Raw genomic sequence first — 12,972 nt, forward strand, 5'->3', positions numbered from 1 at the left:
TAAATGAAACACCCAAATACGATGACCGTCGTACGATGAGCGTCTGGTAGAATGCGGCCGCCGTGCAACTTTTTCGTAGTGGTGCCGCATCACCATTGGGGAGCTTCCACGGGCATCCATGACTTTGCACTGCTTGCCCTGACTTGACTTGGACTGCGCTATAGCGTCGATTTGACGCGCTTGAGCGGGATGGCATGGCATCTTGCCGCAATCACAGCAGTCTGAGTGTGGTTAGTAAAACGACAGCAGGAAATACAGCCGGATGGGGGCCGCGCTGCAACTCAATTTTCGCTCTTTCCTGCTTTCTATTGTTCGCACCTGTGGGGTTTAGGAAAAGCGCCATGAATTTTGACTAAAACACGGTTGCGAGTCAGCCCCTGGTAATATTTGCATAATGTCTCTTAACGTGTCGTATATAACATTCTCTGACAGATCACTTCGGCTGCTCGCCATTCGTGCTTTCCTTTTCCTGTATACCACTCTCCTCTAATAAAACCCGCAGTGCAGCGAAGCAATTTTGCATTGTTGCTTGCAAAGCCCTGCAAGTGTGCCTAGACAAAAAAAAGTAGCCCATCTATATATAGTGCAAGCTACTTTCGCCACTTCTGCACACCTCTCCCACTATCTGTTACATTCATAATCGTTCACCCCGCTCTCACCGCAGATGAGACCATAGGTGTTCGTCACATGGTCCATGTAGAAGAGGCAGACCAGCTGTGGGAAGAGCACCACATACACCGCGTCGGCGCAGAGGCTCCACAGTGTGTACACAGACTGCACGCTCAGCGCCATGACGGTGGTCGCCACGCCAACCAGGCACACCATGACACGCACCACAGTCGAGATCTCGCGCACGCTCGCCTGCGGGGTCGGGCAGCCACGAAAATCATCTGTGAGCGAAGCGTTCCAAGGCCTCTGCGGCCTAAAGGACATGCACCGAGACATGGAAGACTGAACAAGTTCAATATTGCTAGTATACAATTAACTCCAGCGTACTTTCGTGTTTTGTTCACGTGTTGCAGGAATCTGCTCTGGTGTGCTTTATTTCTGTTTGTTTATCCTCGACGCGTACTTATTTCGTTCTTGATTGCACTGCCATTTGAAAGTTGTATCAGCCTTTTGTGCAATCCCGTGAAGCCGGAAAACTGAGAGAGTTTAAGTCATTTCGAAATAAACTAACGCTATTAAAAATCTAAGCATGATTACTATGCGCGCTTATTTGATAGTCACTGCCTAAAAAACAGTGACATTGTTCGGAAGAATCTCAATAGGGTAATAAACAGAAATAAGCAGGAAAGCGTAATTATGAGCTTTGGAACAGAACTTGCAGATAGCTTCAATAAATTTTTGATAGACATGTCGGAAAAGCTACTTAATGTCCGGAGGCCTCGTCTTCTGTGGAAACATTACCGCAAAGCCTGTTTCTTCAACAATTGAGTCAGAGGTAATATTTTTTCCCAAACGCTTAAAAACAGCCAAAAACGTGATTCAGAGGGTATGAAGATAAGATCCATGAAATCCGTTATTTATATTATTGCACCTGCATTAACACATATGTTTAATTTTATCCTATCGAAAGGCGTTTTTCCCACTAATATGCTAGTTGCCCTGCTCACTGTTGTGCACAAAGGAGGGGAAAGGAGTTACTTAAACAAGTATAGACCAGTGCCCACTCTTCTCGTCTTTTCAAAGGGACTTGAATAGATTCTTAACACTCGAACTGAAAGTTCCTCAAGAAAACACAACCTAATAATTGATTACCAGTTTGGTTTCCGAAAATATCGCTTAACCGAACAATCAATTTTAATAAAAAGGAGACGATACCAGGCAATTTCGAGAACAAAGTTGACTACAGGAATATATATATATATATATATATCACGGGTTCGATCCCGGCCGCGGCGGTTGAATTTCTTTGGAGGAGAAATTCTAGAGGCCCGTGTACTGTGCGATGTCAGTGCACGTTAAAGAACCCCAGGTGGTCGAAATTTCCGGAGCCCTCCACTACGGCGTCTCTGATAGCCTTAGTCGCTTTGGAACGTTAAACCCCATAAACGAAACGTATATATATTTCAACAAGGTATCTGACTGTGCTAATTACTCAATACTGTTAAAAAATTGGAGCAGTATAGTTCTCGTGGTATATTACAAAGCACCTGATTCGGCCCTATCTACATGGTCGGCGTCAGTATGTTGAGATAAATCAAAAGAAATCACTCCTAAATGAAATTTAATCACATGTTGCACAAGGGAACATTTTAGGACCCATTATTTAACTTTTTTTTACATAAATGATATTGCAGAAATCTACAGAGACTGTAAATTTGTAATTTATGCGCACGACTGCACAGTATTTATTGCAAGGGAAGACTTGGAAAAAGTAAAAATGGATGCAAACTTATTTTGTCACAGACTGGAAGAATGGTGCCGAAAATACACTTTGACGCTTAATTAATCTAAAATCAAATGTCTTCTATTTCGTACATCCGCAACCTTCCTCGTAATACCCTCTGACATCACTCTCGGCCCGTACACATTTGGATTACAATAATATGTGAAAATTCTCCGCGCATTATTTTCGAACACATGCCTTGGGAACATATTAGTTATTTACCGAACAAATTAAGCAAGATTCTAGGACTGTTTCACAGAAATCGCAACGACCTCGTACAAATCATGCGAAAGTTCCTATAAATTGCACCCTTCAACTCGCAATTAGGGTACTGAGCATTGGACCTAATTGGACTTAAGTAAACTAACTTTTAACCAAAAGAGGGCTATCCGCATTGTTGAAAACACTATATTCCTGGAGCATACAGGGCCGCTTTTCCTAAAACACAAGATACTCGAAGTGAAAGACGTGTACGAATACAACCTTTTAAGAATTTACAAGAGTGCAGTAGAAGGAAAATCTGACTTTCGTAAATTTGGCAAATCTGATGAAAACTACGAACATATATTCGTTTAGGTATCAGTCACTACGGTTTATTCCCTTCTCGCGTACAATCAACGCAAAAGAAAGAACAAAACACACACTGGCATGCGCATTAAACTGCTTCGATATTAAACAAATAGACATCCTAACAATGCCATACAAAAGTGCTTTTGAAATGTTCCTATGAACTGTACTGTTGATGCTTTCGCAATCATTTTGCAAACCTGGTTTGTTTTATTATTTGATTAATCTCATTTTTAATATCATTGCGATCTGAAGGTTTTACCAAGCGACTGCTTACCTATTTACAAGAATCTGCCTGCGCTGTACAAGTGACTGCTGTACGGGTGGCTGGAGCCTCGTCAAGCAGTAAACTAAGCAGCTTTTTTCTCCCGCCCCCTTTTTACTTGTGCATAATAAAAGCTCTCTTGACTGAATGCTGCGGCCGGGATTGAACCCGCGTCTTTCCGGTCAGTAGCCGAGCACCACAACCACTGAGCCACCACGGTGGCTTCCATTTGAATCGTCATTAGTTCGCTGGTATAATTGTCCTTAGTTTGGTGGAATCTTTGCTTATTAACGATCCACTGCTGAAATTTTATAATACATTTTACTACGCGCTATATTCCCCTTGCAGTAGTGTTGTATTCAATTGCTCTTTCAAGGCTGTTGTCATCGTGCATCTTGTTTTAGCTCAAGATTTCCCAGCACAGTGTTTCACTGAGGGATTTCTTTCGGCAGTTACAATAATTCCACTAATAATTTTCGTTCCAGTTTCCAGTACTCATTTTACGTTATCAATGAACAGTTAACTTGAGGCGAAGGATGAGCCCATTAGACGGAGTGAAGCAAGCGGCAGTACTTGCTATAAAGCAAGCGCTGCTTAGCTGAACGTGTGCGCGCATTTCAGACCAAGCCTCGGGCCGATTCCTGCACGGTCACTTTCACTTTTCGGCCATGAACGACACGCAAAACAAAAGAACGGTTGTTGGTGGTGCATGGCACTGTAGGGCTAAGCACGAGTGTGAAGGTTTTTCTACCGGACACGGCGCCCGCATTCTGGTGGAGCTATACGCATAAGCACACGCGTGTACTGAATCAGTGCAAGCTGTGCAACATGGTAGTCTAAATTACTCCGGAACTCTCTACTGCTGCGTGGTTCGTAGCCCGCGCGTGGTTCTATTTAAAAATCCATCGCCTGTTTAAAAAAAGAAACTTTTTAACCTTATGGAGGTACGCTTATTCGATTTCTTATTCGATCCACTCAAGATTTTCAACTTCAAATCTCAGGTGGTGCAGAAGCCAAAATCTTTTAAAGGGACACCAAGGACAGTTCCATCCAATCATTCTCCTCAGTAAAAATTCTCTCCCTGGCTCTTTTTGTACGTTGACGTTTGTCCAGCAGGCAAATACACATATCATCCTGAAAATTGGATTTAAAAATATGTCCGCCAGTCGATTCAAATTCGTGACGTCCTTACTGAAAAGGATGGCTTACGGCCGTTTCGAACCGAATGGCGTTGTAGCGCAGCCTCGGAGATCATCGGTGAAAATGTAGCGACCCGCGCATTGTATCTGCGAAATTGGCCTGTGATGCCGACACATTCAATTCGATTTATTTTTTTGTTTTTCTAGCTTAGTATTCTCTTCATGATTATAACGTGGTGCCCTATGTAATACAAAAACATGTTCTGTTTGTCCTCAATATCCTTTCAATTAGTTTTGAACGATGGCACACAGCTCGCAGAAAGCAGCTGGTATATGTTTCCTTTTTCTTACGTTTAAGGACATTTACTCGCCGGTTCTACGGGTAGAGTGACGCAATAATACTTCACGAGCACCTTTTTCATCGGCGAGTGGGATGTGGGGTTATTGGTACGGCATTCTTTAACATAAAAACTGCGCAAAGAACGGGACACATAAAAGAAGCACGCGGGAAGGAAAACCAGCACAGCGTGTTACTTTTTCGATCTAGCTAGCACCTACGCTTAATTTTACGGAGTTTTTCAAAAACAAAAGTATACTCAAGGTGCGTGGAGATTCGCTGACTCACCCGCGGTCTGAGTATTGAGTAGTATATATTATTGGTAATGAGCGACGAGGCGCTGAGCACTGACGAGTCGGCGGACGACATGACGGCCGACGTGATGGCTCCCAGTCCCAGGACTGAGATGAAAGACGGCGTCAGGTAGCGCATGGTGAAGGGCAGGGTGGCACTGATCTCGTGATCGGCTAGTCGATGGGAACCCGGGTAGCCTAACGCAGTGAAATCTGCACGAGGCCAAGTTCACGAAATCTAGAGAAGCAGCGAAGCGGATGAGAAAAAAGGATGATTGACAAACGTAAAGTACCGAGCATAAAAGCCACTCTGCTCGAACCTTGGTCACTATATACGAGGACAAGCGAGAAAAAAAATGGAGGGGATCCTTAAGGGTACGACGCAAAAGCTTTGACGTGTTAAAGCCCATGTATGCGGAATTGGTCATTCTCAACTTTACACTCATAGATCCCTTTGGAGTCCTCATACCATTCTTGATGCAATGGCGCAGCGGTTAAGCGACGCGCTGCTGCCCAGCTATGGCAGGTGCCGCCCCCGGTGGGGCTCGTTGGACCCAGGTTGCTCTTCCCGGGCAACCTCTCGCGACCCATCATTGACTAAACTGCCACCTGCCACGGCACACAGCTTGCTCACAGCCCGGTGGGCTGGTTGTGATGGCGCCAGAAGGTTACGTGACCTAGGTGGCCTACCTAGGTTGGTTCTCTTGGGATTTTTCGCTCACAGCGCCGACGACGCCAGATTTTTTGCACAGCGGGAGAATGCTCTCGCGTTAAAATAAGCAACAAAATTGGCGGAGGAGTTATACGTCACAAGCGCGAAGCAAATGACTATAACTTCTTTTATTCTTCTAAGCAGTTGCAGAGAATTTTTTTTTCCTGTTTCACCGTCTTGTATTTCCTGTCTTCTTCCGTCCTTGTTTAGGCTGTCACTGCTTTAGCGCTACTATCGAATCTGCTATGGGACGCTAATTAGCGCTCTTCTAGGCATTCCTGGCAAAGAAGTTTGAGCGACCTGTGAACCCCTCTTTAGCGCCGATTACGTCGCGCTAACCCGGTTTGCAGGTATCCAAATACAGCACTGGCGCAGCTGGCGGAACGACGTCAAGCAGAAGCCTCAGTTCCGCCCTGCAAGTCTCCTCCGCTACACCCCGCTCCCAAATCCTTAATTGTGCTCGTTTCTTTCAGTGTTATGGCGCCTGTGCGATTCTTGCTCTGTCCTCCCAGCTCTACCTCCCGGGATTACACCATGATCGGAAACAAAAGAAGTATAACTCTCAGTCCTAGGTGCTGGCACATATATTCAGGAGTGGAAGATAGCCAAGAAGGGAACGAATCGCTTTACCGATTCGTGAGCGCTAAGCGCCGAACGAAAACTGAAGACGCGTCTGCCGAACGCGCTCTAAATTTACTCAGCGATCGCATTTAGGGTTAGAATGAATTTCGTGCCACGGTTACAACATATATCTAGATGGCTGCAGCTATTTAGATGGTGATCAGAAATTATGGCGCTGAAATATGGGCAAGACAGCAACGTTGTCTTGCAACTGTGCGTCCCTGTCGCGAACTGTCACGCCCGTTGCTTCCCTCAGCGCGTGTAATGGTGGCAAGTAGGGCAAAGACCGCAATTGCATCGCTTTAACCTCGCACTAGTTCCGCTGTAAAAGTGGGTCTGAACGAATTTTTTCCCCACTAAATTGCGCTTTATCACATCCCTTCTGTTTTGCAGGATGGACAGTAAGGCAGAGTCGTATAGATCGCGACGACCTTTACTCACTGGTGGTCTTGGCTGCCGCGGCCATGATCACAGGCGGCACGGCGAGAAAAATGCAGCCGATCGCGGCCACGTACGACATCACCTTCGCGTCGAACACGCTGGTGCACGCCAGGGTCCGCTGGAAGTACACCTACGCAAGGGGCGGCCACACTGTCGCATGGCGAACACTGCGCACACTGCATCTACGTAATACGAGCCTTGTACGCACAAAATTCAACTAACCGCTACCACAAATCGCTGCAGAACCAACCATAAAAGCGTACGTTTAAACAGATGGAGGGTTAAAGCACAGAAACCACTACTGCGGTTTCTGTACCGGGAAGCCTTTTTTGTTGGGCTGTGTTTTCCTGAGCTCTCGACGATTTATTGATGGCACTGTTTTCACTTAGCGTAGCAGGGGGCAGCATGATGCTTGCAAGGCGAAGTGTATCGCAAGACGTTGGAGCTGTTGGAGACGTTGGGTTTGCTACTTTTACCCCCGATGGTACAATGCTGCACTCGAGAAGGGCGGCGGCTCGCATAGTGCTCCTGATTTCCATGTTCGCGCCGACAGAAGTGACTGAAGAAGAACCCGCTTTTTAATTTTTTTTATTATTCAACATACTGTCATTCCCATTCGGTACAAAAACAAAACAGTAGTGGCTTAGTAACAAGCATACACGCCATTGGAAGAATCTCCCAAGAATACATGTAGCTATGTTATAAAAAACTGCAGTTATGTCCAAAGAAAAGCAAACAGTACAAGAATTTCCAACCTTATACTCGAGAACGATTGACGGACACACGTACACAAGTCAGACCTTACGCGCCAGATATGGTTTCCTTTAGAAACTGCGAGCAACAATTGCACGGCGCCTCTCGCGCTTTAGTAACCACGGATCAAAATCGACCCACACATTTCTTCGTTTTGATCAAACCCACCTTACCTTCTTTGCACCCTCTCCCCCCCTCTGCCAGATGAGGCTAGCACCGCAGTTTATCCTTCTTTCTCCTTAGTTCGCACGTGCAATCAGATTCAGCACGCCAAAGCTACAGATGCACATTCCAACCTTTTATATTAAACGCGCACGCTTTCCTTCTTGCACTTCCTGTGACCCGCAAACAGACAAGATAGGATGCAATGTTATGCTAAACCAGCACGAACATATACGAGCGTGTGTGAAGGGGCATGTCTCTGTTTCTCTAACTTCGAACTACTTTGACTCATGGCACTCTAATATTTGTGTACCGTAATGTTCGGTATGCAGTCCGGACATATGACATATTTTAGCTACCAAGGTTTAAAATCTACGTTGGTTAATAGTTGGTAAATAAATATAGCAGCGAGCGATCGGCACATAGGACGTTACAGAGAAGAAAAGGAGACCCCGTACCTGCCACGGAATGCCTCCAAGCACCGTAGTGGCGAATTCGTCGATGATCTGTCCGATGTCTGTCACGTGTATCTCGCCCCTCCACTCGTTGTCAGGGTACGGAGCCAGGCCCACCGCCTTGTTCCCCAGGCAGAAGGGAACGCAGGCCCACTGCGACGACCATTTCATTACGAAACTTCCAGCTAATTTCTATTCGAACAGTTACTAGTCTTAGTCTACGGTTCGTCGTGTGCACGTTCCTTTGTTTCCTGTTTTTTTTTTTGCGCTAGCTAAATGGCTTGAAATGTCGAACCGATAACTAGCTCAGCTGAACCCACAAAAGATGATCTATAATTTACTCTCTGCTGTTGATTTCAGTACAGTTCGCCGTGGCGACCAACCAGCGCCAGTAAAGCAATTAAATAGGACTCATTTAGTGTGTACATCTTCAGTAGAAACACCGGTCTACAAACTGAAAGCGTGCAGTTGAAGACGTTGTACGCAGTATATATATATATATATATATATATATATATATATATATATATATATATATATATATTGCTCCCACTCTGCGCGCTCCCCTCTATCCGCTTCTCTATATTCCTCCCCACTCACCGCTTACTTCTCGACCCTCCCCACTTGCGGGCTGATGTGCAGGTGCCAGCATTGAGCTCGGCAGCTACGGTGCGACCCTTCCTTTCCTTTTTTCTATTGCCATAATATACCACAACACCACCGCGTCCCCTTTCACGGCGAGTTCTCGAAGCACTGCGCGCCCGCTGTGTGTTAGCTGGGGCGAGCCTTAAATTGGAAACTAGAATGAAAGAATCAATCGGAAATTATGGAAGCAGCATGTGATCTCTTGAAAGAGGCAACTTCCTTAAACTGACACAGAGGGTAAATTGAAGTTGGTCTACATTGGTGGATTACCGAATTCTGACGAGAGCCGCCGCGGTGGCTCAGCGGTTATGGTGCTCGGCTGCTGACCCAAAAGACGCGGGTTCGATCCCGGCCGCGGCGGCTAGAATTTCTTTGGAGGAGAAATTCTAGAGGCCCGTGTACTGTGCGATGTCAGTGCACGTTAAAGAACCCCAGGTGGTCGAAATTTCCGGAGCCCTCCACTACGGCGTCTCTCATAGCCTTAGTCGCTTTGGGACGTTAAACCCCATAAACCAACCAACCAAACCAATTCTGACGAGAAAGACGGTAATGCTTGAAAAGGTCCAAAAACGAAATGCGGACATCACCCCCCACCGGTCGATTTTGCACGTAAACTGCGGTTCGTCAGCACAGCAGAAGAGAGAGCCATGTCCCAACCCAACGAAGCGACCACAATTGTTTTTTGCGTGGATCCCAGAGGCTCGACTACGCCACCATTCACTTCAGAAAGGTGATCACGGTGACCTTTTAGCTGTAGACGTCAAGAATTTGAATCGAGTGGGAGAGGGAAGGGATTCTGTAAATGGTTGGTTTGTTGGTTTATTGGGGTTTAACGTCCCGAAGCTACTCAGGCTATGAGGGACGCCGTAGTGAAGGGCTCCGGAAATTTAGACCACCTGGGGTTCTTTAACGTGCACTGACATCGCACAGTACACGGGCCTCTAGAATTTCGCCTTCATCGAAAGTCGGCCGCCGCGGGCGTAAATTCTGTAAAGGGAAGTTTATTATAAATAAAGGCGCATATTGCTGCCGGACAAACACCACCATGCCCTGAAAGGGTCGTAGAACAATTAAAAAAAATCTTTCATGCAATTGTAAAATTTAATATACTACTTTAAAGGTGTCCTGAAAATCTGTTTGAGACGATGTGTGAAGCGAATTCTTAAAGGACTGAGAAGCAAAAACAGCGACAGAAACTGATGCAACGAAACAACAGTAAAGAAAAAAAATTGCCGACGATTACGTTACTTCCTAATGCGAAATTTGAGCGCAGTTCATCAGCTGTTTCAGCTTTTCGATAGATTAAGGCAAAAAATTCGCGCAAGACATGTATGTACAATTTACAGACAACTTGTTATTTTTCACACATATTCCTTCAAGAAACACTCCACGAACAGTTCTTGATTGTCCTGAAGGAAGCTTCGCGGTCGGAGAAATAGATGGATATATGCTCGACTTGCTGCACTTATGCATGGTTCTCAAAGACGAGGTCTGCGCAAGTATTTCGCGAGGTTGTCACAGCTGTGGGAGCCATTACGAGCGAGAGGAACGGGAGGTTCTCCCGCATAAGTGGGAAGAAATTGCCGCTTGTCTTTATATCTACTATAAAGTCCCCACCCACTCTGCCGCCCTGGCACGTGGCAGCGTTTCTGGCATAACGAAGTCAATGCCAAAGCATGCAGCGCACATGTGTCACTGCCGCCACGTAGCTTAAAGCACGATTGAGGTATCCACTGTTCCAAGAGGGCAGTTATGCGCCTTCTCTCTGGTTCGTGTCCACCGAGATGTGTGAGACAGATACTGCGCATTTCCTTTCCTCAAAAACCAATTTACACATTTTACCCTCTGCTTTCCAAGCCCCCGCTCTATTGGTTTCGCAACTGTGGGAGACAGATACTGCTCATTTCCTTTCCTAAAAAAATACCGATGACCCTTTGGAAATTCAAAAGTGTGCTTGGCGAAAAACTTGTGGACAACCCACTGCCGCTTCCCCGAACCGCTTGGCGCGGAATTACTGGGCCGCTTCGGAGCCGTGCGTCTCACTTACTCGATTGCAACGAGACGTCTGGCGAAGGAGCGGCAGGTTAGCTGCCACCGCCGACACACGGGCGCTTGTTCTACCGCTACTGTGCGACGTCACGGTTGCTATGCGCAGCTGCGCCCCCCACTGGCGCGCCGGTTGCTAAGGAGGGGAGGATGTTGCGCTTTTACTTTCTCCTTTCCAAGCTCCCGCTCCATTGCTTTCGCAGCTTAAAGGGCCACTGCTGGTTACAACGGACAACGGCGACGCCGCGAAACGCAGAAACAGGCGTCTAAGAGCTGCGCTCTAAAATGAATCTAAACACACTAGACTCCCGCTAAGATGAATTCTCGGAGGAGGCGTACATGCGTAAACATCTGTGTGGCTTTCCATAGACACAACGAGAAAAAAGAATCCGCTAAAGACGAACCGATTCGCGTATCCCTCGGTTGATTTGAGCTTTCGCAACCACCACGAACCGCGGCGGCTCCGCTAAGGCTGAGCTCCATGCACACGAAATTTCGCGCGAAGTGCTTTGGCCGTGTCACTTGCGTCGTCCACCTCGTCGCTCGATTTTCTCTGCCGAAAAACTTTCGGTCGTCGTCCGGGAGTCCCCTCGCAATTGAAGAATCAGGTCTTCGCCGGCCTTTTCCGGTTTGACACACTGATCCTCCTCTTTGATCTGTCTTCGCCTTAGCAAGCGGTCCGGCTTGATCCTAGCTGCTGCCACCGCACCACAGTCATTAAGAACATATTCACTTTCTCCTGGCTGTGAGATAGATCCACAAAATTAGAAGCGGGAGAATCGGCTGATCGGTAAAGGAGGGCTGACAACATTTGGAGCTGCTTACGGGCGGGCGAACTACAGGGCGAAACGCGTGTCGGTGTAGAATCACTCGCAGCGTACACCCGGCCAATTCTATAACAGTACCGCGCTAGCGTAGACCAAACTGCTTGTCAGCACCTTATCACGGCACCGAGAGGCGAAGCCAGCGAGAGTAACCGTGTGTGCGCAAGTTTGCCCACACAGCGGCCGTCGTCTGCTAGGCTCTTCCCACTATCGCGACCAACCCCGCCCGTGTCTTCTTCTCCCCTGGCTAAGGACAGCGGCGTCATAGGGAAGAAAAAGCAGTGAACGGCAGGATGGAAAAATCTTTGATAAAGTTTTAGTCGTGTCGCTAGCTTTCACGCAGCCGAAAAGTTCCCTGCGACGACACGACTCTTGACAGCGCAGCTGTGGTTGTGTAAAAATTGCCGTCAGCTCGTCGGAGTTTCTCCACTAGCTGCCTAGGAGCAAGAAGAATGCCCCCACGCATCCCGGAGGAAACATGGCTGCGTATTGTAGCACTGGCGACAGCGGAAAAATCTTAAAGGGAGATAGCACGGGAAGTTGGCGTAAGACAGGCAACAGTTGATAGGATTATTCAAGCCTTCCATGATGAAGGCCGCATTGGAGACGCACTGAGATGTTTGAACCGCAAGACAACACCAGAGCAAGATATGGCCATTGTTGCTGTAGCTGCTGCGGACATGACTGCGGGCCAGGTGAAGAACATTGTCGGCTTGAACACCAGTGACAAGCTTGTGCGAAAAAGGCTACGCGAAGCACGCCTCACGAACAGATGTGCGGCCCAAAAGCCATTGCTTTCGGCTGCCAGCAAGGCGGAAAGGCTACGGTTTGCGCACGAGCATCTGCAGGGGACAGTGGACGACTGGAGTCAAGTAGCATTCACCGGCGAGTCGGCATTCTGCACCCGATGGGACCCAAAAGCAAAGTCTATCTACCAACTTGCTCAAGGTATGGAGTGCACGTTTTGCGCGTGATTTTAAAATTGCACCGAGAATGCGGTATTACATTCAGATATTAAAACTAGCTGTTTTTTTCTTTTGTAGGTATAAACCTTGCTACACCCAGGCCGTAAACTCCAGCGGTCGCAGGGGTGTCAATGTCTGGGGAGTCGTCACCAAGGAGGGGCTCGGGCCCATCTATCGGATTCCCGGTCATTGAAATTATTGACTACATGCTACTTCCCCACTTGCTTTATGGCTTGATGGCCCTTTCAAGGACGGTTTCTTTTATCTTCAGCAAGGCCTTTCCCCTATCCACATTTCCCGACCTGTGAAGGGTCACCTAGAGCAAGTCGGCTTCATGACACTACCATGACCGCCG

At 47.2% G+C, this 12,972-nt stretch overlaps 1 protein-coding gene across 1 annotated transcript in view; it reads right to left on the reverse strand.

The window, feature by feature from the left end:
* LOC149358073 (high-affinity choline transporter 1-like) overlaps positions 1–12,972 on the reverse strand; it is a 35,269-nt gene that overhangs the window by 5,360 nt on the left and 16,937 nt on the right. The window contains exons 5-8 of the mRNA XM_089576722.1: positions 8,141–8,290; positions 6,768–6,897; positions 4,989–5,206; positions 660–861 (exon numbers count right to left, since the gene is read on the reverse strand). Of these exons, the coding sequence (XP_089432848.1) occupies positions 660–861; positions 4,989–5,206; positions 6,768–6,897; positions 8,141–8,290 (700 nt within the window). The remainder of the gene's footprint in view (positions 1–659; positions 862–4,988; positions 5,207–6,767; positions 6,898–8,140; positions 8,291–12,972) is intronic.

This window comes from Amblyomma mixtum, chromosome 3 (genome assembly GCF_055824585.1).
Source record: "Amblyomma mixtum isolate Tamu chromosome 3, ASM5582458v1, whole genome shotgun sequence".
Taxonomy (NCBI): Eukaryota; Metazoa; Arthropoda; class Arachnida; order Ixodida; family Ixodidae; genus Amblyomma; species Amblyomma mixtum.